Source organism: Electrophorus electricus, chromosome 18 (assembly GCF_041902795.1).
Source record: "Electrophorus electricus isolate QZ-2024a chromosome 18, ASM4190279v1, whole genome shotgun sequence".
In the NCBI taxonomy this organism is placed as follows: Eukaryota; Metazoa; Chordata; class Actinopteri; order Gymnotiformes; family Gymnotidae; genus Electrophorus; species Electrophorus electricus.
The window spans coordinates 5,810,001-5,835,000 of NC_137514.1; the positions used below are offsets into that span (position 1 = coordinate 5,810,001).

Genomic DNA, 25,000 nt, shown 5'->3' on the forward strand with positions numbered 1-25,000 from the left:
ATCAGCACTTCCTACAAGGCCACCTGGACTTCAGTGACATTAAGAAAAAGAAAGAAAGCGATGTATACCGTGTTGATAACGCGCATCAGTACAGTTATGCTGTGTCTTATCAATAAATGGCCTATAACCCCGCGCCGAGGTGGGAAACAGGTGTTTGGATCGCTCGGCGCTATGTGCCTTTAGCATAGCCGCTGATTAGCAGCGCTGCTTGACGCCGCTGTTCCAAATCCCGAGCTGTTTGTCAATCAGGAGAAAAAAAAAACCTCGGTGGGATTCAAGCAGACAAACACACAAACACATATCGCAGACCAAACACGACCGCTACGTTTACGAAAACCTGTTTACCCAGCTGCATGACGCGGGGAGTGCGAGGGGCGGGGGACCCTGCAAGTTAATTAAAATCGTGATTTGTCCCTTTTTCGTTGGATAAACAAATTCATACATGGCCCTGTTGTTTTCCCCCAAAATGCTAATACGTGTGTATTTGTGTGATGATATGACTTAAATGCTATTTTCGTCATTTGTTAAGTCTTTGATCGCTTTGTCCACGCGCAAAACTTTTTCCTTTTGATTGATTAATTTATTTGCAACGCTGCGTTCTGAGGCACACAGAGGCGGACGCATGCAATTTCAACTACACTTAAGGGTACATAAATTACATAAATTACAATATTTGATTAAATACTAAGCACATGTAGAATGTAGGGGGAAAAAAATCCTGTCAGGATATTGAAGTTTAATTCGGGGTGCGTTTTCAGCGATACTCTATAAAATCCTTGGTGAACAAATTCGTTTAGCTTTAGTGTTAAACTAAATCCGTACTGTGAAGTTTAGAACTTTAATTTTAAACTAAATGTGCACTGTACAATGTTTTCCACTTGCGCTAATTAACGAATTTTAATACTTTTTTGTCTATTGCCCAATTATTGTCTATTTTTAATCTATTGACTTGCTCAGATCAAACGGTTTTTTACGGAAATATAAAGAATTATTCTTCACTTTTGCAGGAGTAAAATATGAAATTTACACGTATTTCTTTTATAGGCCTATATACACTATTGAATAGCGACAGATAGCCTCGCTTTGCATTAGTATGTCTCTTTAGGTCTTGGAGTAATTATATCCAACACTTATATGCTCCGCTTTATTGAACATTACACAAAAACAAAACTGCGTTTAAAACATATTTTAATATACATAATGCAAAAATGTATTTGCTCATTTTACAGGAACAAAGAGGTTGGGTTCACATTTATTTATCGTAGGACAATATAGGAGACATAATATTTATCTTTGCCTTCATAGACGCACAAAACCTCCCGTTCCCCTTGGAACGGGAGCCGCACTTCCTTCAAGTCGGTGCGTCATGTTTCAAAGAAGGCGAACAGGTTCTTGACAGCATGTTTCGGAGATTCGTACTTTGTCTTTCAAATGCCAAATGGTAGCCTATTCAAGTGTGGTAAGCGAGCGTACACGTTACAGCCTTTGCTGGGAAAAACAAAAGTTTTATTTTAGAGAAACTTTGGTGAGGGCTACAGAAGGAAACTAGTCTTCAGAGTTCGCACGCTCTTCTGCAGTAAGGCGGGAAAGGTGGTTACAGCAACACGCACTCCAAAAACACCTTTGGCATTCGACCAATCCTCTAACGCCACGACATCCCCCCTTTTTTTTCTTTTCCTTTTAAATCCATTTTGCAAAGAGGGTTCAAAATCATGCTCCTTTTAATGTCTTTAAAGTAAAAATTCGAAGTTTTTTATTTTGGGGGCGGCAAAAAAAGGTTTTCAACAAAAATAAAACAAGCGTCATTTCTTACAAAAAAAACCCCAAAACAAACAACAACAACAACAACAAAAAAAAAAACTCCTCACAAGACCTGAAAGCGCCAGGCGGCCTGGTCTTTGTAGTCCAAACAGTCTGCCGCTGCCGAGCTGAAGTTCAGTTTCCATGACGATGCGGTGGCAGCTTGCTCTTTGTAGTCTTTGTAATCCACACAGTCTGTTGAGCTGAATGGCAGCACCGTGCTGCCGTAGCCCTGGTGCGGGTGAGGGTGGTGCTGCCCATTGCTCTGCCCGAGGTGATGCGGGTGGTGTGGGTGGTGCCCGGACACCCCGGTGCCTGTCATGGAGCTAAGCTGCGGATGGTGCGAATGTGGGTGGTGGGGATGGCTGTGCATGGGAGCCAGGTAGGAGCTACAATCCATGCTTCCAAAGTATGACCCGGACGTAGTGCCGGAGTAGCCCTGGGCGTATCCGGGCGTCTGGTTATAGGACACAGGGTACGAAGGCACTCCGGGGGCCCCGCCGCCCCCGGAAACACTACGCTGCATGCAGGAGGCACTCGTGGGTGGCGCAGGGTCAGGAAGGGTGGGCGGGGCCGGGAGGGGTGAGATAGGGGCGGGGCTCCATATGGATGACACAGGTGTGGCCCCAGAGGCGGAGCCACTGCTAATGCCCAGCCCACCCAGACCTGAGGGGTTGGAGGCAGAAGAGGAGGAAGAAGAGGAGGACGAGGAAGAGTTGGTGCTGGAGATGGCCGGAGGGGTGAACTGGCCGCTGCTCTCTGAGCCAGGGCTCTCGCGGGATGGGGAGGCTTTTTTCTTTGCCGGGCGGATTTTGGTATTGCTGCCACTTTGCTGCTGTTGCCGGCATTTGGCTCTCCTGTTCTTAAACCATACCTACCCGAAAGCAGAGAACCAAAGATTAACACACACACAGTCATACTTCTACTTAAGAGCTTAATAGGCCCTTCAGGGGATTTTTCATCCAAAAATGTTAATGCTACTATTTATATGGGGAAACTAGTAGAGACCAGCCAGCCTTCATTCAGTGCTGCAGTATTTCAGGGTGTGCTGTTTAATGATGCATGAAAAAACTCCTACACGTCTCAGAGCATCTTCAGTGAGGTCTGAAAACCTGGATGCTCTATTTATGTCTAGTCAATGTCTAAATGTTTAAAAAGCTGTGTGTGTGTGTGTGTTTCTGTTTCTCTCTTTGGCACTTCTTTCTAATTAAAGTGTGTTGTCAAAAAGAAGCTCTGCAGCGTGAAATTATCTTAGAAGTTTGTATGTGTGTGTTTGTGTGTGAAAGAAAGAGTCCCTTTAAACTACCCTGTCTTCTGCATACCAAATCCCAGGGTGGTTTCTTAAGTCATACGGGCCCACTTCGCTCAGCCGTTGAGAGATTTTAAATGTGCATAGCTAAAATTGTAATATAGGATTAAAATGAACCGTCAGTGGGCATACCTGCACTCTGGACTCCGGTAAATTGATTTTCAAAGCTACTTCCTCGCGCATGAAAATGTCCGGGTACCGCGTCTTGGCAAACAGGGACTCCAAAATGTCCAGCTGAGTGCGCGTGAAAGTCGTCCGCTCCCTTCTTTGTTTCCGAGGGTTCGCTTAAAAAATACAAAAAGTCGAAATGAATTTTTTTTTTTCCACGGTAAATAACGTACATAATAACTCGTCTCGAACGAATAGCAAACTTTAGATTTAGTTGCATGTGCATACAATTTAAGTTGCAATTTGCCAAGAGTTTGCCGAACTTACTGAACTAAATGGGAAAAAAAACAACACACAAACGTGTACGAACTGCACGCATGCTTTACAGTCCGCAGAGGAGCGACGTGAAAACCCGCGTGCATACCCGGATAGCCAACCGACGGATGCAGCAGGTCCATGGTCGCGCTCGCGAGCCCCAGGCCGTTCATGGCGTATGGGGCCTGCTTGAGGTATGACATCATTCTAGCAGCGCTCACGGGGCAAAGGCGTCCGCGCCGCTGAGTTTACCACGAACGAAAACCTGCGAAGATGAAGTAATGTTGATCAGACAGAAAATAAGTAGCAAGTAATATGGAAAAAAAAAAGTGGTTTTTAAATGTTGACTTACGTTAACATTAATAATACCAGGCGAGTTTTGCATCTGCAGTTGCAACGCAAAGCAATTCAACCTGTTCTTTAAAAAGTTTAAAATCACAGGGCATAAGTTCTCTTGACCCTGTCTAAATTCAACACATCTACAATGTAATGGCATTGTAATGTAATGGCAACATTTTATCATCAAAGCCAGAAAGCGCTTAGAAGGCAGCTTCAAACATAATTATCCTGGGTGAACATAATTATCCCGGGTGAAAAACAATCAAAACGCGTCAGTTCTTGAAAAAGAAAAGCGAGTTGTCGTTAGGCTGAGATCAAGTAGGAATATGACCAGTAACCTGTCCTCAACAATCACTCTTTTCACACTCGAATAATCAAGAGAACTTCAAAGACTAATTGGCCGTTTACACGTCAGGCCTGTCTATAGCAGGGAGAACGAGCGGTACTTGGAAGTTTTTTGGTTTGTAACGACTAAACCTCTTTCGCTCAAAGGGCCAGAATATGTCAGTTATGCACTTTGTTGTTTGGCCTACATAAAATACAAAAATTCCGCAAATATCGTAAAAGCTGGCAACTTTGAAAATTACGGTCCCTCGCGAACTATCGTTGCCAGGGAAATTACATTAACAAATGTACAGGAGTCTTGGTAGCTAAACCGCACGGGCGTAACGAAGACAGAATTAAATGTCCGCATCTCCACATCCAACAGCATATTTACTTTAAGCATACGTTGCCGTGTAGCATTAAACATCTGGTCACTCTGGAGGCGAGTATAAGCGCGCACGAGAACGCATATGCTTATTCCAGTAACCTTTAACAGTGAAAAAGGAAACAAATGCACTCGTTAGAAAAACAATACTTGCAATAGGAAGGGGTTGTTGCTTTATTTTACTTCACTGGCTTCTTGCTCGAGGGCCCAAGTTGAACGCGGGACGGCGTGCAAGCTTTACTGCGCCAGATCGAAATTATTTGGGAGGAACAGACTTCGTTTCACTGCTATTGTTATAGGGGAGAAGTACAAATGTATTAAGACAAAAGTTTGGTAAATGACATGGCGCGCTTTTCTTTGGCTCTCATTCCTATGAATAGCTCCATTAAGCCCACGCAGATAACGCAGGATTGCAAAGAGGCCTATAGAATCCACTGTGATTCCATAGACGGGGTTTAACCAGATGTAAATTACCAGCAACTGCGCCAATCATCCCTCTTATCCATTTACATCAGGCCTAGAGGGGTCTCCATGCAGAATACGTCTTATCGACTAAATAAATGACAACCCCCGAAAGCCAAACTCACCCGTTCGCTTCACGCATACGTTTGAGTTACCCGAACAGATAAAATTTATTCTTAAGCATGCAGTGTTGGCACACGAACTCTATTTAAAACATATAATACATTTACAAGTAAAAAAAAAAAAACAGTCGAAATTGCAAAGCTTGTAATATGCATGCAATTTCAAGAGTCCCTGTGAAAAAGATATTGCGACACTTTTTTGCGTCTCACGAAACAAAAGTTTGCTGTTTACATATGCAAATTGCTGAAAACTGTTGCAGCAGGCATACTATATTTAACTGTGGTGCTTGATATACTTGCTTTTAGTTTAACAAATTAAGCAACACTCGAGACTCGCGAGTAGTCTGTTGTAATTTGTAATTTTAAAGTTATTTTTAAAGATTTATTTTAAAAACAAAACTTCAATAAATAAATAAATAAACACAATTACAAATAAATAAACGAAAGAAGCTGCTTACCTAGGTATCTTTTGCTTATTTATCCACTTTCCGCAGACAACATCCACGGGACTAACTACTCACGGGCAATCGAAGTCTGTTAGCGAAACGTTTACAACCAAAAGAAATTAAGGAAGTACTGTGGTCAAGACTTGACCACAGAAAAACGCTGAACATAAAAATCCACTTCAATACGCAGCATTTAATCAATCGTTGTCGCTTAAAAAGAGCAGATGTCTCGGACTCATCTTATACATGCGTCTGGAGCTATGCTAAGGTGATTGCCAATGTTGACGAATTGAGATTGATCACTTTTTTGATGCCCTGTCCGTCTAAGAGTAAAGGATACCTGCGAAACCGCCCATCCCAGCCAATCAAAACGAATATTATTTCCTTACAGGCGAGTGAGCTAGCCACTCACGAGCAAGAACGGCCAACTGACCCCGCCCCTAAATGTGACGACACGTTAACTTGCGGTGCGAAAGAACGAATCGTTCGTGAAAGTAAACTATTGAAACACTTTTTATTTGAACTTACAGAGTTGGTGCATTACGAAAACATCGTAAACGTAACGAAACTAAACACCTATTGTTTCAATAATACGCAATCAACATGATCGATAAATGTTGGTAAACATCCGACTAAGAAAATATTTAAAAAACGGACTTTACACATTAAAATAAGCGTAGGTTAATAAGAGCACGTGGCGTAAAGGTTTAAAAACAAAGTTAGCAATTTATTTAATTTGAATATCTCAATAAACAAATTATGTTGAAGTGAGTGAAGTAATAATCTCAGTGGTATAGTGATGTGTTGCGTACGTAGTGGTGATAAAGATCATTTAACTAACTCTGAAAATGCACGGTGTTTTAGTGCACATTTAATCAAGATGCATACGTAATTTCTTTTTAGAAAATATGAGTATGTTTGTTGTGTTAAGAAAAATTATTTACATTTCATACTTTGTTTAAACGCATTTCTCGGTCAAATCTGTTATGAAGTATAATAGAAACAATTCGAATATATATTAAATAATTACATATTTTGTAGGGAAAAAACAGAGGAAAATACTTAGATTTATATAGGTAGTCATATTTCTAAGAACCAGAAAATCGCTCACGTTAGAATATTTAGACGTTAATACACCTCAAGTGACGAAAAGTTATCTGTTGGTCTGAAGTAGGCCTACGCTGTAAGAATTAACGTATGTCTGTTAGCCGAGACATAACCAATAAGTGCGTAATTTATAAAAAAAAAAATGATTGGGTTTGATGAAGCAGGCATTGTACACAACAAAAATTCCAAACGAGAAGCGACAGCAGAACAAAATCCCTTACAAAATCTCTAAAAGAGGAACCCAAAGCAACATTTATTTAGTTATTTATCTATTTACTTATTTGTCTATATTTTAAAAGTTATCCCCAAGAAAGCCGGTTACAGACTGTGGAATTGATACCCAATGTATCAAGATATCTAGTGGCCCAAGTCTATTGTTACGGGAGTATTTGTCTAATCCCGAACTGCCGAAGAGTTTCCCCGGCGCTAAGCCGGTAAAGCCGCGGGATCAGGGAGACTAAAGGGATGTGTGCTAGCCGGGGTGATTGGTCTCTTTGGCCCGGCCTGGGATTGGCGTACTTCTTGTAAATTGTCGGTACTTATTAAAACGATGATGCATAAAATCCCCGCTAAATCCCTAAGTTGTCAGAAAGCATGAGCGCGGAGATAGGTTTATCTTTGTTACAGTTTTTTTTAAACACCCTCCTCTTCTGGCTATAGCCTCTTAAAGATCAGCCGGTTCAACACCTGCGGGAACAGGCTTTTCCGTGCGTAATACACAGACCAGCAATCCATTACCGCGGGTGATTTACAGGAAGCATAGAATTTGTAACGTGGAAAGAAGCCAATAAAAATCTCGTTTCTTTCTTTTTTCATTCATCCATCCATCCATCCCCTCTTCCTTTCTTTTTCTTTCTTCCGCCGATTATAAAGTTATTTCTCGTAGGTACTTTATGTACACGACACGGCAATTGATTTTGAAACCTACAATTTTTAATGAATTCGAAAGGAAACACATAAATGCAACATGCAAGTATAATAAAACGAACGTTTTGTATTAGTGCAGTTATTGGAGTGTTTTACTGGTGACACGAACATAAATTAAGGATCAGTCATAAAGCAACAATGTCGGTAGTACTTGGTACGGTTTTCTAAAATCATGCACTAGAAAGATTAACGTCAGTTTTTGCTGTTTCGTTAAATTCAAATTAGGCCTAATGTTTAAAGAAAGACTGCAGAATGAAATAAATTGTTTCATAGTACGTGGTATGGTATTTCAGATTATTTTTAAACACAAACTGTAAAAATGATCTGTTCCAAATTAAACATTAAACTAAAATAAATTACATTCGTTTGCACCGTATAATGTTAGTTAAAAAGAGCGCAAGCATTCGAGTGACTTGTCAATACACATGGGCTTGATTCCATCCCTTGAAACCACAACTTGAAACAATTAGCATAATGAATGATATGCTGTCAGTCCAGATAGAGTTTGTTTGTTCGGGTGTGTATTCGCATTAAATACGCATAATCGGACCTTGCAACACATGGTCCAAAAACAGGCCACTTTAGAATGGGAATAAGACATGAACACGCGCCGATGAAACGGTGTGTGACTGTCTCTTCGTCGCAGGCGACCCAGAGGAGAAACCTTTAGCTGTTTCTGTCAAAAATGTGGACGAGGACAATAATCAAAAGACCTTTGCTTAGAATATAATAGTAAACAACAAACAAATTCACGCAAGACTATTTATAATCAGTTCAACTGCAAAAACAACTGCGCAGACTAATAGGAAACCTTAATATTAATAGTTCATATTTAGGATAGTAAGTTTATGACACCTACCACATAATGTTTAATTATATACACCGAAATTACTGAACGTAGTTAAAGCTCTCTATCACCCACTCTCGAGACACACCTACAGGTTTCCTCTGTTTTTATTCCTGAGAATCAAAACATACACACACGCGGACAAACTAGTTTTGAGAGGTGGCATTACTTCTCTAATCATTTTGTCTTCTGAATAACACATAATATATACAGAAAAGTATCTCGCACACACCCACACACCCATACACCCACACAGAGATGCTAATAATAATAATAATTAGATAGAAAGTTAATAATTTACATTGTGTCTCCACATCAAAAAATAACAATAAATATTCTTGTATAACTACACGATATGACACTGCATGGGCCTTTCTAGCGCTGTAGAGCGCAGTCCGTGCGTACGGCCTGACGTTGGCCAACAAGATTAGAAATGTACGCTTGTCCTCTGGGTCCACGCTCGTGGAGTGGTTCACGACTGCACCCGGCTCTGGGAAACTACAGCGCACACAGGCAGACCCACCACCCCAGAGACTGCTGGGGCGGGATGTTTGGGCGCTGATAAGGACAGCGAAACCCTGGCTGTCTGCTAGGATCTTCTAAACGTGTTGTTGAGACTTTTGGCCTCCCGCAGAGAGCAGAGGGCATGACGGGTGACGAGTCACCCATCACTCAGTGTGACCAACATCCAGCGGAAACCTGAGACTTGCACTGTGATTATGCAATGCCCACCTTTAGAATTAAACCCTCATATACACCGATGCCTAATTTGATCATTAAAACCTCATACACATCAATGCCCACCTTTAGAATGAAACCCTCATAAACATCAGTGGTTTTCTTTGGCACTCCTGGGTTCCCTATGTCTTCCACCTCCACACACTCTCATGACACCTTCCACACCTGGGCACCCTAACCTGAAGCTGGATCCATAGGTGAACAAGAAAACTACTTTACTTTTAAGGTAGTCTAAGTCTTATCCCAGCAGAACTGTGTTCGGTTCAATCTGGTGCCACCTTAAGTTATCCGGCTAGCCTGCAAAATCACCGTCAGCTCAGAAATGGCCTGATGATGAAGTTAAAATACACCGCTAGAGAGAGAGGCCCTTGTTAAGACTGGAACGGCATTTAAAGTAACTCTTGGAAAACACATTTCCCAAACTAACACCACCAGAGCAAATTAGAAGTGGAAGTTGGGTGGGGCTTGGAACAGGTAGGCACAGTGTTTGGGGAGTGGGGGGGAATTAGAGGGGAGTGCGTGGCTGTCAATCACAAGGGTGTTGTCCCGCCCCCCTCATTAGGAGGGTAAATACAGGGGAGGGGTGATGAAAGACCCAACGGAACAAAACAAGACTCAGGAGTAGAAACCAGATATGCACGCAAACACACAGGGAAGACAACTTCACAACACACACACACACACACACACACACACACACACACACACGGAACAGAATTGTTTTGATCTCTAAACTTAAGTGCATATAAATCCTTGCTGACTACTGTATTTGATAACACGTGCGCACAGGCACACACACACGCACACATGTGCACACGTACATATACACGCACACGCACACACTTTTGTGCTGATCCAGGTAGCTTCATGCTTCATACTCAAATTCAAGGAAACTCCTCCTGGCTGGACAAACCCATTTTTTCTCTCTTTCACTTGCTCTCTTGTCTTGCCATTCGCTCATGGGGAATCAGGTTAAAACTTGCATCCCTCTCTCTTACACACTCACTCACTCACTCTCTCTCTCTCTCTCTCGCTCTCTCTCTCTCTCTCTCTGGTTACCATGTGAGCCTCATACAGCAACACAAGAATGTGCAGGTTCAGATCTTTCTGACCCACCCCCAGAAAGCTCAGAAAGAGAAAGAAAGGAAGAAAGGGAGAGGGATTAAGAGAGAGAGAGAAAGAGAGAGAGAAAGAGGGAGACAGAGAGAGAGAGAGAGACTGAACTGATTTACAAACGTGACTGTTGTTGGGGTCTCCCAAACTCGTTTTCAGTGGAAGAGAAAAGCAGAGTGCGAGAGAGTAACACCATCCCCATCTCCTTGATATCAATCCAGCTGCTGAAAGACTAGACAGGGAAAAGGGGGTTCAGATTGGGATTTCCAACAGAGGAGGAACTCTTTAAACATTTGTGTGCGGCTGGAGCCGTGTAACGCAGCCAAACCTCATGTCTCCTGCTTGGGCCAGGCCTGGGATTGCTCTCTCCTTATCTCCACCAGCAGCGCCGCACAGCTGGGCACTACCACGGCTGCCATCCCATAATAGTTAGGTTGTGCGGCTGTGCAACGATTCTCCCTCACTGCTGGCGGACGTAACACACACACACACGCAGACACATGCACACCCCCCCCAAAACAAAAAAAAAACAGAGATGGTCTGGGGATCATTCTTTGTATGGGATTACATATTGATTTTGGAGCCATAAAAATGTCTTATCTCATAAAACGGACTTAACGACAAAAGTAAGGTCCCCTGAATGCATCTCTCTCTTAAAAAGCCTGAATCAATTCTTCACAGGCGGCCCGAGAGCGTTCCTGGTGTCCCAGCCACCCAGACGGGCATCCGCAGACCAGCCCAAACTGAATGAAGATCAGCGATTACGGAATCAAACCGTCCCTGATTGAATTTGGAGTAACTACATTAAATGGCCGTGCATGCGGTGGTGTGTCAAGCGCAGCAAATAGATGACACCGTGACCGGATCTGGTAAGAAACTCATTATTCCAAGATTTGAAAAAGATGTTCTTTTCTTCTATTCTATCACATTATCTCTAATCCCACACCCGCTGCTGGGACACAGATTAATTGATATCAAATCAGTAGATTATGATCCCAATCTCCTCATTACACTATTAAAACACACACACACACACACACACACACACACACACACACACACACACACACACACAAAGCAGGTATTAGAATCCCAAAGCTTCACTAATTACAAGTTATTGATTACGGAGCAGGAAGGTTTATCAGGGGCCGGTCGCATTCGCCGTGGCAACCTGTGGTGCTCTGGCGGGACGCCAAGCGCACGTCAAAATCAATCACTCGGAATTGGCCATTGGAAAAGGTTACACGCCATACGGATGAAACCACTGCCAGTGTCCTGAAAGGCATCCAGGGATTTAGGGCCACATAATAGGTGATTGGAACGCCTTTATAGGGCCTTGCATGCAGGGGCCCATTCGCACTCAGAAACCACAGAGCCACCTATTGTCACTCAGACACATGACAACCATAGATAACGCGCTCTGTCATTTTTTTAATCAGTGTTGTTTTTTTTGTTTTTTTCAGGCGTTTCCCTTCTTCTCTGCTTTATTTTCTTTCGTAAAAAAAAAAAAAAAAAAAAGCAAAAAAAAAGCAGCAGCATATTCGCAGAGAGAGCCTGCGACGGCTGGAAAGTCTTCTCCTCGAGATTAAGGCCGCGGGGACCCGCGCATGGTCGCTTTTAGATCAGGCAGACCGACCGCGATAGAAAACGGAGCCGCTCGTACAGAACGGCCCGCTTGCCGTCGCCAGGTGTCTTACTGAGTTAAATAATTAAGCACTTTAAGCGCTCGGCCGTCGCTCTTAGCCCGTGCGGTCTCGCATATCTGATCAGGTGACGGGACAAACCGCTGATGGACTACAGGCGGGTGTCCTGAAAACAGAGTCAAGCCCACGCGCTCCCTGCCTGGACGACAGCTCCTCCGCTCCTCCTCTGCTAAATCAGCCGGGATAGACGGAACAAATCTCCTCGGCTCCACGGAGAGCCGTGGCGAGCGACGGCCAGCGAGACGCGAAGGAGCAAATCTAATCCAGGCGCTATCGAGGAGACCACAGGGAATAAAGAGAGACTAACGAGTCATAGTGCAAGATCAAGACGGGACTACTGCGCGTGTATTCCGCTGGACACACGTGGACTCCTCGAAACACACCCAAGAACGCAGACATGTTTCCTCATAATCACAGGCATGCACAAACACTCAAACAGTTTTTTTTTTATTTTTGGAGTTCTTATCAACAAAAACTCTTAATGATCTTTTTTTTAAAAGCTAAATATATGCAAAACTGTAAAGTTAATTTATTTCATTTTTTGATATAACTCAAAAACACCAGAAATATGATGACAATATTTTTTTTTCTCATAGAAAATAATTACACAATAAATCACAAGGCCAGGTTTATAAAGATGCAACACAGATTCATGATTAAAGGGCCCGAACGTGTCATTCTAGCATCTATAGGTATTACAGTAAAGATCATTATGATGTCATAAACGAAGTCCAAGTGAGTGGTCCGCCCATCACACCCCGTGGCCAGAGCAGAGTTCTTCATCCCACACCCTACCTTTAAAAAAGCCACCCAGCTGGTGAGCTCGTCAGAGCTCCCTACACCGATATGGTTGCTTCTGTACTGTTTGCAGTTCCATTCAATTTGTCATTAACACATAACAAACAAACCAATAGGAGATGCTCTGTTTACAAACCCCTTCCTAACGTATGTCGATCTCTCCCTTCTTTTTGCGGTAGAGGAATTATTCAAGGATACAACTTCCTTTTTTTAATCCGCCAACAACCCCCCCCCACCCCGAAAAGCCCTTAAACACCCCCCCCCCCCCCCGACCACGACGAGGGAAGTTTGCGTTCTGCTCTTGCTCACTTTTTATTGCACTTTCGCCCTGTTTGCTTTAGATAGCAAATCTGCCAGTCGCCTTCGGGGGAAAGAGAGCATTACAAATTAATCCTGGGTTTAATAAGCCCAGGACTCAGAGAGGCTTCTCCTTCCATCGGAGAGAAAGAGGAGCATAGGGGGGTGAAGAAAGGACAGAAGACAGCAAAGAAATATATTAAAGTCTGTGATCACAGCTTTTCTTGTTTGTCATCCCCCACTCACTCTCTCTCTCTCTCTCTCTCTCTCTCTCATTGGTTTAATCCTTCCTTTCGTAATCCAATTTGTGTATCTGAGTTTTCGACAAGGCCGCACGGACCTCTCGTTACAACGATAAGAGCAGGATGGCAGCGTCCATGTGCAGACGGGAGTGTGTGGCCGTTTACTGCGTTTACGCCGTTGTCTCTGTAGAGGAACACTAAACTACGGCAGCCGGCATATCTGTTGCTCTCTCGTTCCTGCTCCTCCGGGCAGCCTGAACATCAGTCGTTACGTCCCTTTACAGTTCTGGGCCTGTCCCGGGTGGAACGGACCTTAAGCAAGCCTGCAGTGTCGTGTTTGGGACCAGGGCCGCAGCCTCCGTGCAGGGCGGCTTAGACGGATTGATTTAATTACCCTGAGAGGCTGGGGGTGTCTGCTGGTGGACAGCGGTGCTTCAGAGACCTGCCGCGACCCCCGCAGAGAAGAGCCATCAAGGTAGAAAACACACTGCAATTATTAGATTAGACCTTCCTTTGACACACACACACACACAGCTCTGCAAAATGTGTTTGAAGTACACGGTACCCCTCATGGAAAAGACAGGACAGATATGGATTTGTGGTCTGAATGGGTGTCCAGGGCAGGCTGAGGACTCCTGGTTACTTACTGGTTTTATAATGGAAAGTTAACTCTGGAAGCTATTTCAACAACCCCATTCTGGCCCGGTCTAATAACTGCTGATGATGTTCTGTGTGTTTTCCGTTAAATGCTACTTGCCCCAACACCCACTAAGCACTCAGCGTACTGCCCATTAAAATCACTCGCCCATTCTGGAATTATAGGAGCACTTGAGACACTGCTTATGGGTACAATAAAGGCTTTAACTAATCAGTTTTCTCAGGAAAATATTTGCAGAATAAAGTGATCTGATACATTTGTTATTACTGCGTTATAAGTAGGGATAAATATGAAATTCAGCCCACTCATGGTAGCTCAGGGTCCTGCTCTACAGTACCGCCAAAGCAGAACGCAGGACGTCCTCTGCTACTAGCAGGACGTCTCCTGCCGCCTGCAGTCACGTTGGATACTACATGCTTTCATGTTCAAGATGAAGACTGTGAAATTAAAAACGTGAGGCATAATGTTTGATATTATTTTGTTCCGAGCCATCAGAAGCAGAGGTCATTTATAACACATCCTTACTTTCAGCAGACGCCCCCAGTTCATCTGAACCTAAAGAGCCTTCCTGGGGACAGACACAGCGGTGCACTCTCTCAAGAGGCAGAAGACATTAGGCCCTCACAGAGAGCAGAGGTAGGGCCTACGTCTAGAAGTGTGCTTCTCAATAGTTCCTCTCACACACACACACACACACACACACACACACACACACACACACACACACAGAGGAACAGAGGGTCATATCAGAGCTTAATAACCTGAGAACAAAAGCAGAAAGCCCTGGTGGTAGGAGTGTGGTGGTCTGTGATAGGTTACAGTGTCCCACAGCTCCACCCCCAGCGTCTTCTCCTAATGACATCGCGGTGTCTCTTCTGAACAACCTGGGCCGGGGGGGACGTGGGGTGTCGGTTCTGTGGAGTTGGGGGCCAGTTCGTCTAGAAGGGTCCGGTCCACTTCCGTTTCTTTGACGAATGTCTTTTTTTTCACCCCCGCCCCCTTGCTCGAGGTCCACACAAAACCCACTTGTCGATCTCTTTATAGGACGCTGATTATGTGGGAGGCTTTTAGCATGGGAAATATGATTTGTGGGCGAGGGCCGGACCCCCTGCCCCGCGGAGCTCTTTCTCATCGGTTGTGGGGAGGAGGGGAGTGTCTCTCATAAAGAGGCCAGGAGCCCCGCGTAAGGAAGGAGATATTCTCATTTACACGCCTTTATCTGACGAGCAGCACGACGCCGGTGTTCACAGGCACAGAGCCCACTCGTTACACAAAGCAGCGAGAGAGAGAGGGGACGGCCATGTGATTGTGTGACTGAGTAAGTTAGCAAATGAGAGAAAAAAGAAATAGAGATGGATGGATAGATGAACATGTCGAATGAAGGACGATCGAATGAGTGGATGAGTGGTAAGAAACAAAGCTAATGTGAGTGGACCTGGCGTGAGTGGATCTAGTGTGATCCACTAGATCACGTTAGCGTTTCACAGAGATCGGTGACTCTAGTGAGAGTTTATCTAGCGTGAGTGGACCTAGCGTGAGTGGACCTAGTGTGAGTGGACCTAGCGTGAGTGGACCTAGTATGATCCACTAGATCATGTTAGCGTTTCACAGAGATCGGTGACTCTAGTGAGAGTTTATCTAGCGTGAGTGGACCTAGCGTGAGTGGACCTAGTGTGAGTGGACCTAGCGTGAGTGGATCTAGTCTGATCCACTAGATCATGTTAGCATTTCACAGAGATCAGTGACTCTAGTGAGAGTTTATGTACCGTGAGTGGACCTAGCATTAGTTTATCTAGCATGAGTGGATCTAGTATGAGTGGACCTAGTGTGATCCACTAGATCACGTTAGCGTTTCACAGAGATCAGTGACTCTAGTGTGAGTTTATCTAGCGTGAGTGGACCTAGCATGAGTTTATCTAGAGTGAGTGGGCCTAGCGTGAGTGGACCTAGTCAGGTTAGCCTGTTTTCTTATTCAGTTGAAATGGTTCTTGTTCGTTTCGTAAACACCTAAACACCAAAATCACTGCACAGAAATCCAACACCACACACTTCTCAGATCATCAGAGGAGGTAGTATTTTTGCATCTGCTTTACACACACTAAACTACAGAAACTCACACCCTTACATACACTGGACTACAGAAACTCACACGCTTACACACACTGGACTACAAAACATCTGGTCACTGAGCTTCTCACAACAACAACAAAAAAGGCATTAAACTTCTTTAATTACTCTTTAAAGATCAGCACTGCTAAGTCGCTAACAGTGCTCACGCGTATGCTGACGAAAAGAGCAACGTTTCACAAATGATTACTCAAATCCTCCGCTATAGCAAGCGCTCCTAATCTCCTGAGAGGAGAAAAAAATCATATGAATCAGAAAGAGAGAGAGAGAGAGACGGAGAGAAAGAGGGAGGGAGAGGGGGAAAGACACTCGTCGCTTTTTTAGTTTCGTAGACACGGTTAGCAAGGGGGGTGGGGGGTTTGTCTGGACCGCTTAAGGGACGAATTCTGACCAGTACCAGATGCTCTGCTACCGACCCGCATTCACACCCAAACAATGCAGCTGCAGCACCAAGAAGCGGAGGGTGTGTGTGGGGGGGGGTTTAGAATAAATTAATCATTCTTTTTCTCTCTCTCTCTCTCTCTCGTCTTTGATGGAATTAAGCTCTCTAGCGCTCCATCCTGTGTGAATGAACTTAACGGTTTATCCACCCTCCTCTCCTTCTTCCTGCATTCGTGATGGGCAATGGGGCAACGTGGGACTACCCGGGGGGGGGAGAGAGAGATGGAGAGTGAGTGAGAGAGCGAGTGAGAGAGAGAGAGAGAGATGGAGAGAGAGAGAGAAAGAGTGAGATGAGAGCGAGTGAGAGAGAGAGAGAGAGAGAGAGAAAGAGTGAGATGGAGAGCGAGTGAGAGAGAGAGAGAGAGATGGAGAGCGAGTGAGAGAGAGAGAGAGAGAGATGGAGAGCGAGTGAGAGAGAGTGAGAGAGAGATGTAGAGCGAGTGAGAGAGAGTGAGAGAGAGATGTAGAGTGAGTGAGAGAGATGGAGAGCGAGTGAGAGAGCAAGTGAGAGAGAGAGAGAGAGAGAGAGAGAAAGAGTGAGATGAGAGCGAGTGAGAGAGAGAGAGAGAGAGAGAAAGAGTGAGATGAGAGCGAGTGAGAGAGAGAGAGAGAGAAAGAGTGAGATGGAGAGCGAGTGAGAGAGAGAGAGAGAGTGAGAGAGAGAGAGAGATGGAGAGCGAGTGAGAGAGAGAGAGAGAGAGAGATGGAGAGCGAGTGAGAGAGAGTGAGAGAGAGATGTAGAGCGAGTGAGAGAGATGGAGAGCGAGGTAATCCTTCTGTGGTTCTGGGGTATAGAAGGCACATTATCCTCTCAGGACTCTACTCTCTGGCTCTGGTTCATACCCCCCGTGGCCCCCCATGCTCCCTCACGCTCATTCTAAAGTGACTACATTTGCATAGAGCAACAATGCACGTTGCCACAGTGCAGATTAGTCAGGAATGGAGTGTGTTACCCTGATCTGTTTGTGTGTGCGTGTTTGTGTGTGTGTGTGTGTGTGCGTGCGTGTGTGTGTGCGTGAGCACATGTGTGAACAAGAGAAAGAGAGGTGGTGAATGAATGATATTTGCAGTATATGGTGGCACCTGCCAAATGTTGCCCTGCCCACTGAGCATGCAGACACTTTAAGAGGCAACTGTGCTATTACATGCTGTTACAAATATCACTCTCTCTCTCCCTCTCTCTGCTGTTACAAATATCACTCTCTCCTCTCCCTCTCTCTGCTGTTACAAATATCACTCTCTCTCTCCTCTCCCTCTCTCTGCTGTAACAAATATCATTCTCTCTCCTCTCCCTCTCTCTGCTGTAACAAATATCATTCTCTCTCTCTCTGCTGTTACAAATATCACTCTCTCTCTCCTCTCCCTCTCTCTGCTGTAACAAATATCACTCTCTCTCTCTGCTGTTACAAATATCACTCTCTCTCCCCTCTCTCTGCTGTAACAAATATGACTCTCTCTCTGCTGTTACAAATATCACTCTTTCCTCTCTGCTATAACAAATATCACTCTCTCTCTCTGCTGTAACAAATATTACTCTCTCTCTCTGCTGTTACAAATATCACTCTCTCTCCCCTCTCTCTGCTGTAACAAATATCACTCTCTCTCTGCTGTTACAAATATCACTCTCTTTCCTCTCTGCTGTAACAAATATCACTCACTCTCTCTGCTGTTACAAATATCACTCTCTCTCTCTCTGCTGTTACAAATATCACTCTCTCTCTCCTCTCCCTCTCTCTGCTGTAGCAAATATCACTCTCTCTCTCCTCTCCCTCTCTGTTACAAATATCACTCTCTCTCTCTCTGCTGTTACAAATATCACTCTCTCTCTCTCTCTCCTCTCCCTGCTGTAACAAATATCACTCTCCCTCTCCTCTCCCTCTCTCTGCTGTTACAAATATCACTCTCTCTCTCCTCTCCCTCTCTCTGCTGTAACAAATATCACTCTCTCTCTCCTCTCCCTCTCTCTGCTGTTACAAATATCACTCTCTCTCTCTCTGCTGTTACAAATATCACTCTCTCTCTCTCTCCTCTCCCTGCTGTAACAAATATCACTCTCTCTCTCCTCTCCCTCTCTCTGCTGTTACAAATATCACTCTCTCTCTCTGCTGTTACAAATATCACTCTCTCTCCTCTCCCTCTCTCTGCTGTTACAAATATCACTCTCTCCTCTCCCTCTCTCTGCTGTAACAAATATCACTCTCTCTCCTCTCTCTGCTGTTACAAATATCACTCTCTCTCTCTCTGCTGTTACAAATATTACTCTCTCTCTCCTCTCCCTCTCTCTGCTGTAACAAATATCACTCTCTCTCCTCTCCCTCTCTCTGCTGTAACAAATATCACTCTCTCCCTCTCTCCGTGTTAGATTCTATCTGCTCAGTACTAAAAGGTTTTCACTGCCACAGATGAGAGTTGAGTGTTGACAGAGCTACAGAAGGACCAACAAGCTTGTGTATCTGTGTACTTAGACTGCTCGCCTGGTGGTTTCTAAGACCACCCAGCCCATCTCTCATGCACACATACACACACACACACACACACAAAATAAACACACTACAAACAACCAAATACATACACATTCACATGTTTTCTAGTGCATGTTCCGCACTGTATGCATGAAACAGAAAGAAAGAATGAAAGAAAAGGAAATAATAGAAGGAATGTTGTCTCATTCTCTTCTACTAGAAGGTGTGTGAGAAAGAGAGAGAGAGAGAGAGAGAGAGAGAGAGAAAACCTGAGACAGAGAGAGGGGGACAGACAGACAGAGACTCCCCAGGGCGATTGTGAAGACAAGTCAGAGATGTGTCATATTAGCCCCGAGAAACACTGCCCCCAACGCACCCTTTTACCTAATGAATTAATCTCACACTAATGGCCCTGCTGCTAACACAATTAACAGCAGCATCTGACTAAAGTCAGCAGGGAATACCAGGAATTCCATCAGGGAATTTCTCTCTTCCAGAGGCCATTAGCGTGAGGAACAGACACATTTTCAGGATCAAACCGAGTACCTTCCCTTCAGCCAACAAAAGGCAGAAGAAAAGGTACAATCACGTCAGCATGGACACGTTGACACGTCAGCACAGTCCCATCAGCACAGTAACGCATACAGTTATGAGCTGCAGGCAGTGATGGATTCTGTTACATTCAGCCAGTAATCACACGAATGTCTCACAAATGTGTTTGTAAGCTTTTTTTCTGGATCAGAGCTCCTCGTTTCCACCCATCACCACGAACCTTTCAGCAGATCTTTAAACTGCTAAAGAACACGGAGAGTATTCTCTTATCAGGGTTATCTGATCATCATACCCAGGAGTCTGTTGGCTCTGGCCTGTGGGTGTGTATCTGTGGCCTAAACATGGCAACAGAAGGGTGGGGGAAATGAGGGGGAAAACAAACAAAAAAACAAAACAAACCCCAATCAGAGCATCTAGCAGAGCTGGAGGGTGGGAAGAAGACCCCGGCTAATCACGCAGCGCTGATAGCAAGAAGCTGCCCTCGTTAGCATCAGAATGGACTGGTCCCTGCTTGCATTGCTGGTCAGGGGCACAGCTTAAAGCAGTACTTCAGCCAAATGACACCAACACAGCTAAAAGTGCACAGAAGCTTAGGTCATAGGTCACAGTGATGGAACCGTGTGAGGTGCGCGGGGTTTTACCATGGTAAACAACGGTAACGTAGCCAGCGAATCACAAAATGTTGCCAGTATGGTCATGTGAGCTGTATTCTAGTTGCCTGTTTGGCAGCGCGAGATGCTGACTGACATCTCTGTCTCTTCATTGTTAGCAGTGATGGTACCGTTTTGAGGAATTACCCTGCTAACAATGCTTGGGTTGGGCACGGGGATTTGGGCGTAATGGCAGTGATTTCTTTAGGACATCCTCCGAGTTAGTTATCTGAATGATCTGTTTGGAGTTGGGGGGTGGGGGGGTCCTTAATTAGCCGTTAAAAAGGTAAAGGACTGGTAGCAATACACAGAGCTCAGGACTCGCCAAGGTTCAAGGGTTTGTTTAGAAAACTAAACCACGGAGAATAAAACAAGTATTAGGAACAGACTGATCTTAGTCTCAAGAGGATTTGCACTGGAGCACTGCACTTTTTCACAACTCCACTACAGCCCGTGACTGAACAGCTACGGTGGTCTCCTTGGACAGCTTTGAGCCAGTGGAATTGTGAATGAATTTGCCGACAAATTGCCTGGAACAGCCATGAACACACAAATGTCTCGGCTGGAGTCAACTGACCTCATATTTAGTTTTGGGATATTTACTTAGCTAAAGTACGTTTTGGATCCCAAAAGATCACTCAGGGGTTTGGGTCACATTTTTGATAGAATCACTGGATCTTCTGACCATATGGTTTATGAATGTTGGCCACCAGAATACCTTCTCCCTTCCCCCCATGCTCCTAACACCTGCTCCTTTAGCATGCACACACACACACACACACACACACACACACACACACACACACACACACACACGAGCACACACACACACACACACATACACACACGCACACGCACGCGCACACACGCATGCACGAACACACACGCACGCACGCGCGCACAGCATTCTTTATCTCCAGATTTCCAGACAATGCCCAAGGGATACCGATGCCTAATCCTCCTGATCCTTCTCTCTTTCTCTCCCTCTGTCTCTCTCTCTCCCTCCTCCCTTCTTCCAAGTGCCCCATAATCACAGAGTCATTCATTCACTAGCTTCTGTCACACATTTTTGTCTATTTATGACATAAAATAGACAAAAAACAGACAGAAAAGAGAAAGTAGTTAGAAACAAAATCCTGGCATGTCTTACATGCTGCTGCCCTGTGCAGTGTACTCGCGTTGGCACGGTCTTATAGTCTTTATAGTTTAATGTTGCATTATTACTTAACGCTTAGTTGCAAATATTAAAATATTATTATTTTTTGCCCAACCAGATCAAAATAAGAATCTCCAACATAAGATTTCCATTGCATAAGCCCAGTATCAGCTTTGAAATGGTTTGGGTGCACTTCTATAAAAATGACCAGATAGGCGTGGAGCTCCCCCAGAGCTTAGAGGGGCCTCTGTTTCCTGTGGTCACAGTCGCTCTGCTCCCTCCTCAGGACTGAAGGATCTGGGCATTTACACTCTTAACTCGTTTGTTTCCAGGCCTAACTGCTGAAAGATTATACAAGTCTTCCCGTTTGAGTTAGTTAAAAATGGCATTCTTTTATGTGTGTGTTTGTGTGTGTGTGTGTAAGAGACTAGGTCAGTGAGACCCAGCCAGCTGCGTACCAGACCGAGTCCCTGGCGGAGCACGGATGTGTTATTATAATGAAGTCTAAGCTTCTCATGGGCATGGTGCTCCCTAAAGAACCAGCCCGATAATGTGCTTAGGGCAGGGGGCGGGGCTGGGTGAGGGGCAGGGGGCGGGGCAAGGGGCGGGGCTGGGTGAGGGGGGCAGGACCATTCCTGCTGGTGCCTCACCACAAGCCAGCAATTAACACAGCCTAGACCTGACGACCCTGATAGAGTGAAGCAAGAGGCTAATCTTGGTTCAGGTGCTGACCGCACCATAGAATTGCACCAATCCTGGTGCAGAAGGCATCAGTCTGTTGGGTCTGAGAAGGTTGATGAGACACGCTCAGCATGTGAACACAGACAAGACACATGCGGCTCCTCACATCTTAATAGTACATCTTAATGTCCCCACTGATGCTTAACTTTCCCTGAAACATGTAGCACTCATCTAAGGGCAGTCTAGACACAAGCATGACTAACTACAACTGCTTCACCAGTGGCAGCAAGAAAGAGCAAACAGCAAGCCAGCCGTTGTTATGGCAACCACAATCAACGGCAACAACACTGCCGCAAAGACCCACCTGCTAAAATGTAGCAACATGAGCGATACTTGACGGTGCCGACACCGTCCCTGTGGTTTCTGACCAGACCTTTAATTCACCCCCAAAGCAAAGCTAACATCAACCACAAGTCATCAGTTACACATGTGTGTGACTCCACCCCCCTCCCGCTACGCCCTAATTAAAGCCTCTACTTATTAACCTTCCCTATCAGCAGGGTTAATTAACACCTGTATAGCAGAGTAAACATTAATTAGCTTAACATTAATTAAGCCCTGTGTACGTTGGTAAAGGAATGCGTGTCAGGTGAGAAACAGCAATCGAGTGCGACACGGGGATCTCCGAGACGTCCGTTTGCTGGAGTATGGACTAACGCAGGGAACGAGATGTCCGTGTGCTGGAGTAGAGATTAAGGCAGGGAATGTCAGCTGTTTGTGCTGACTGAGGTCTGGAGAACTCGTCACAACTAGAAAAAGTGAGTGGAACACACAAATCACACAGACAGGTATACACTCACATAGGCATGGAGCTGCACATACACCGGGATGAGTCTCACACTAGTTTTGTCCGACACTCTCTCTCTCTCTCTCTCTCTCTGTCTGTCTCATACACACACAGAAACACAAACACACACACACACACACACACACACACTCTTGACATTAATGGAGATAGATGGGTGTGTAACGACGATTAAACCCACGCAATCAAAAAGGACTCCTTATAACTTGGGTTGATGAGGTCATCAGTGGGTGCCAGTTCCAGCCAGTCTGGCAACAGTCACAGTTAATTAAGCCGAGATAACGAGGCGTCTCAGTTCCCATATCCCTTGTAAGGTATGAAAAAGAGGAGGAGACCCTGCAGCAAAGCAACAAGGTGCTAACGAAATGACTAAAAACGACACAGAGCTCACCACGGTTTCAGCCTCCTCCAACGCTCGCTGACCAAACAACTTTTCACATGGAAGACTTTAAAAGAATTAAAAAGAAATCATTAAAAGATCAAATTCAAACAAACAAACAAAAACAAATCAGCCTCCATTTTCCATCACCACACAGATTGGTTAGGAGCACAAACACGTGCACTGCATGAAGAGGGCAGCGGGTCAGAATCACAGCACGTTTCTCATGAGAGGAATTTTGGGCGGATGGTGAACTTCGGACGCTTCGTGGCTGCCTGGACCCTTTGGGAAGCACCGCGTGCTGGTAGCGCTGTTGGGAAGTCCGCCGGCAGCCCACAGCCGCGCCGTGCACGCGCGTACCCCCCTCCTGTCTGCCGGCCCAAAGCAGTTTAGCTTCATCTCTCTCAGCTAACAGTCCCAGCAGAGAGGACTAATTAACTACATTGCAGCCATTTCCATCTTAATGGTTTGTTTGTGGCCATTGTTCAGGCCCACACAATGCGAAGCAGAGATGCAAATGGAGGAAGACCCAGGGGCACTCAACAGGAGTGGTGGCATTCTCCACCCTGGAGGAGGAGAGAGAGAGAGAGAGAGAGAGAGAGGGCGAGAGAATGTATTTACATGTGTGTGCAGGACTTTTCTTACCTCTCCATGAGCGAGAAAGCAGCAACTTCTGGAAGGAGCTGTCTAGAATGTCAACATGTCCACACCCACACAACAGTCTCTCACTGGTGTTGGTAGACATTAACCTGTCTGATCTGTCCTGAAGAAACTGTGCATCCGGTAATGCTAATGTACCTAAAGATGAATGAATTCTAGAATGACCTCTGACCTCTGCACCAGCTTTCCTTGGCCATGCGTTTCCTTCTGATTTATTCCGTGAAGTCACTTGGCCTTGATCTGCGTGTGGGTCTGTTGGCACCTCATCAACACTACAGAGAGGTCCTGCACATCACCAGTGTCGTGCTCTGAAGAACAACACCATGGCACCACTCTCTCATTTCCCCGGAATGGCAAAACGTCTGCATTTAAACCCGAGTTCTCAAGGAAATGGGTGGCAGGACGTGATGCAAGGAGGAGCAGGAGAGGAATTACTCCAACCAGCTCGCAGGCTAGAATAGGGGTTTATATCATTATTAGTACCATAAACCTGCGTTCATATTAAATCCAAAGAAACCATGTTTGCGCATTTGAATTGCTGTGGATTCTGTATGAGACGGAGTTTAGTATGAAAAGGTTCCTGTCTGAGGTACGGCAGAAGGTGTGTTAGCATGTTTGGAACACTAGCTGTGCAGAAGGTGTGTGTGTGTGAGATCGGAGCTCGATATGTGCAGAAGGTGTGTGTGTGTATGTATATGTGTTTGTGTGTGTGTGTCAGGAGCACTAACTGTGCAGAAGGTGTGTGTGTGTGTGTGTGTGTGTGTGTGTGTGTCAGGAGCACTAACTGTGCAGTAGGTGTGTGTGTCAGGAGCACTAACTGTGTAGAAGGTGTGTGTGTGTGTGTGTGTCAGGAGCACTAACTGTGCAGTAGGTGTGTGTGTGTGTGTGTGTGTGTCAGGAGCACTAACTGTGTAGAAGGTGTGTGTGTGTGTGTTCGAAGCACTCTGCTGTATGAGAGGTTTCTCTGAGACGCTGCAGAAGGCAAAA

The 25,000-nt window shown here is 45.0% G+C and overlaps 1 protein-coding gene across 6 annotated transcripts; it reads right to left on the reverse strand.

The window, feature by feature from the left end:
• Nucleotides 1-1,171: 1,171 nt before the first annotated feature.
• otx2a (orthodenticle homeobox 2a) lies at nt 1,172-5,914 on the reverse strand. Of its 6 annotated transcripts, none has more exons than XM_081701604.1 (5): nt 5,623-5,914; nt 3,885-3,945; nt 3,642-3,797; nt 3,242-3,393; nt 1,172-2,674 (listed from the first exon to the last, which is right to left on the reverse strand). In XM_081701604.1, exons 3-5 carry the CDS (start codon nt 3,736-3,738, stop codon nt 1,865-1,867), a joined length of 1,059 nt encoding a protein of 352 aa, XP_081557730.1. In that variant the 5' UTR covers nt 3,739-3,797; nt 3,885-3,945; nt 5,623-5,914; the 3' UTR covers nt 1,172-1,864. The 6 variants fall into 6 exon arrangements, with proteins under 6 accessions (XP_081557730.1, XP_081557729.1, XP_026869552.2 ...); XM_081701603.1 differs by having other exon boundaries at nt 3,885-3,950; XM_027013751.3 differs by lacking the exon at nt 3,885-3,945.
• Between the last annotated feature and the right edge of the window lie 19,086 nt (nt 5,915-25,000).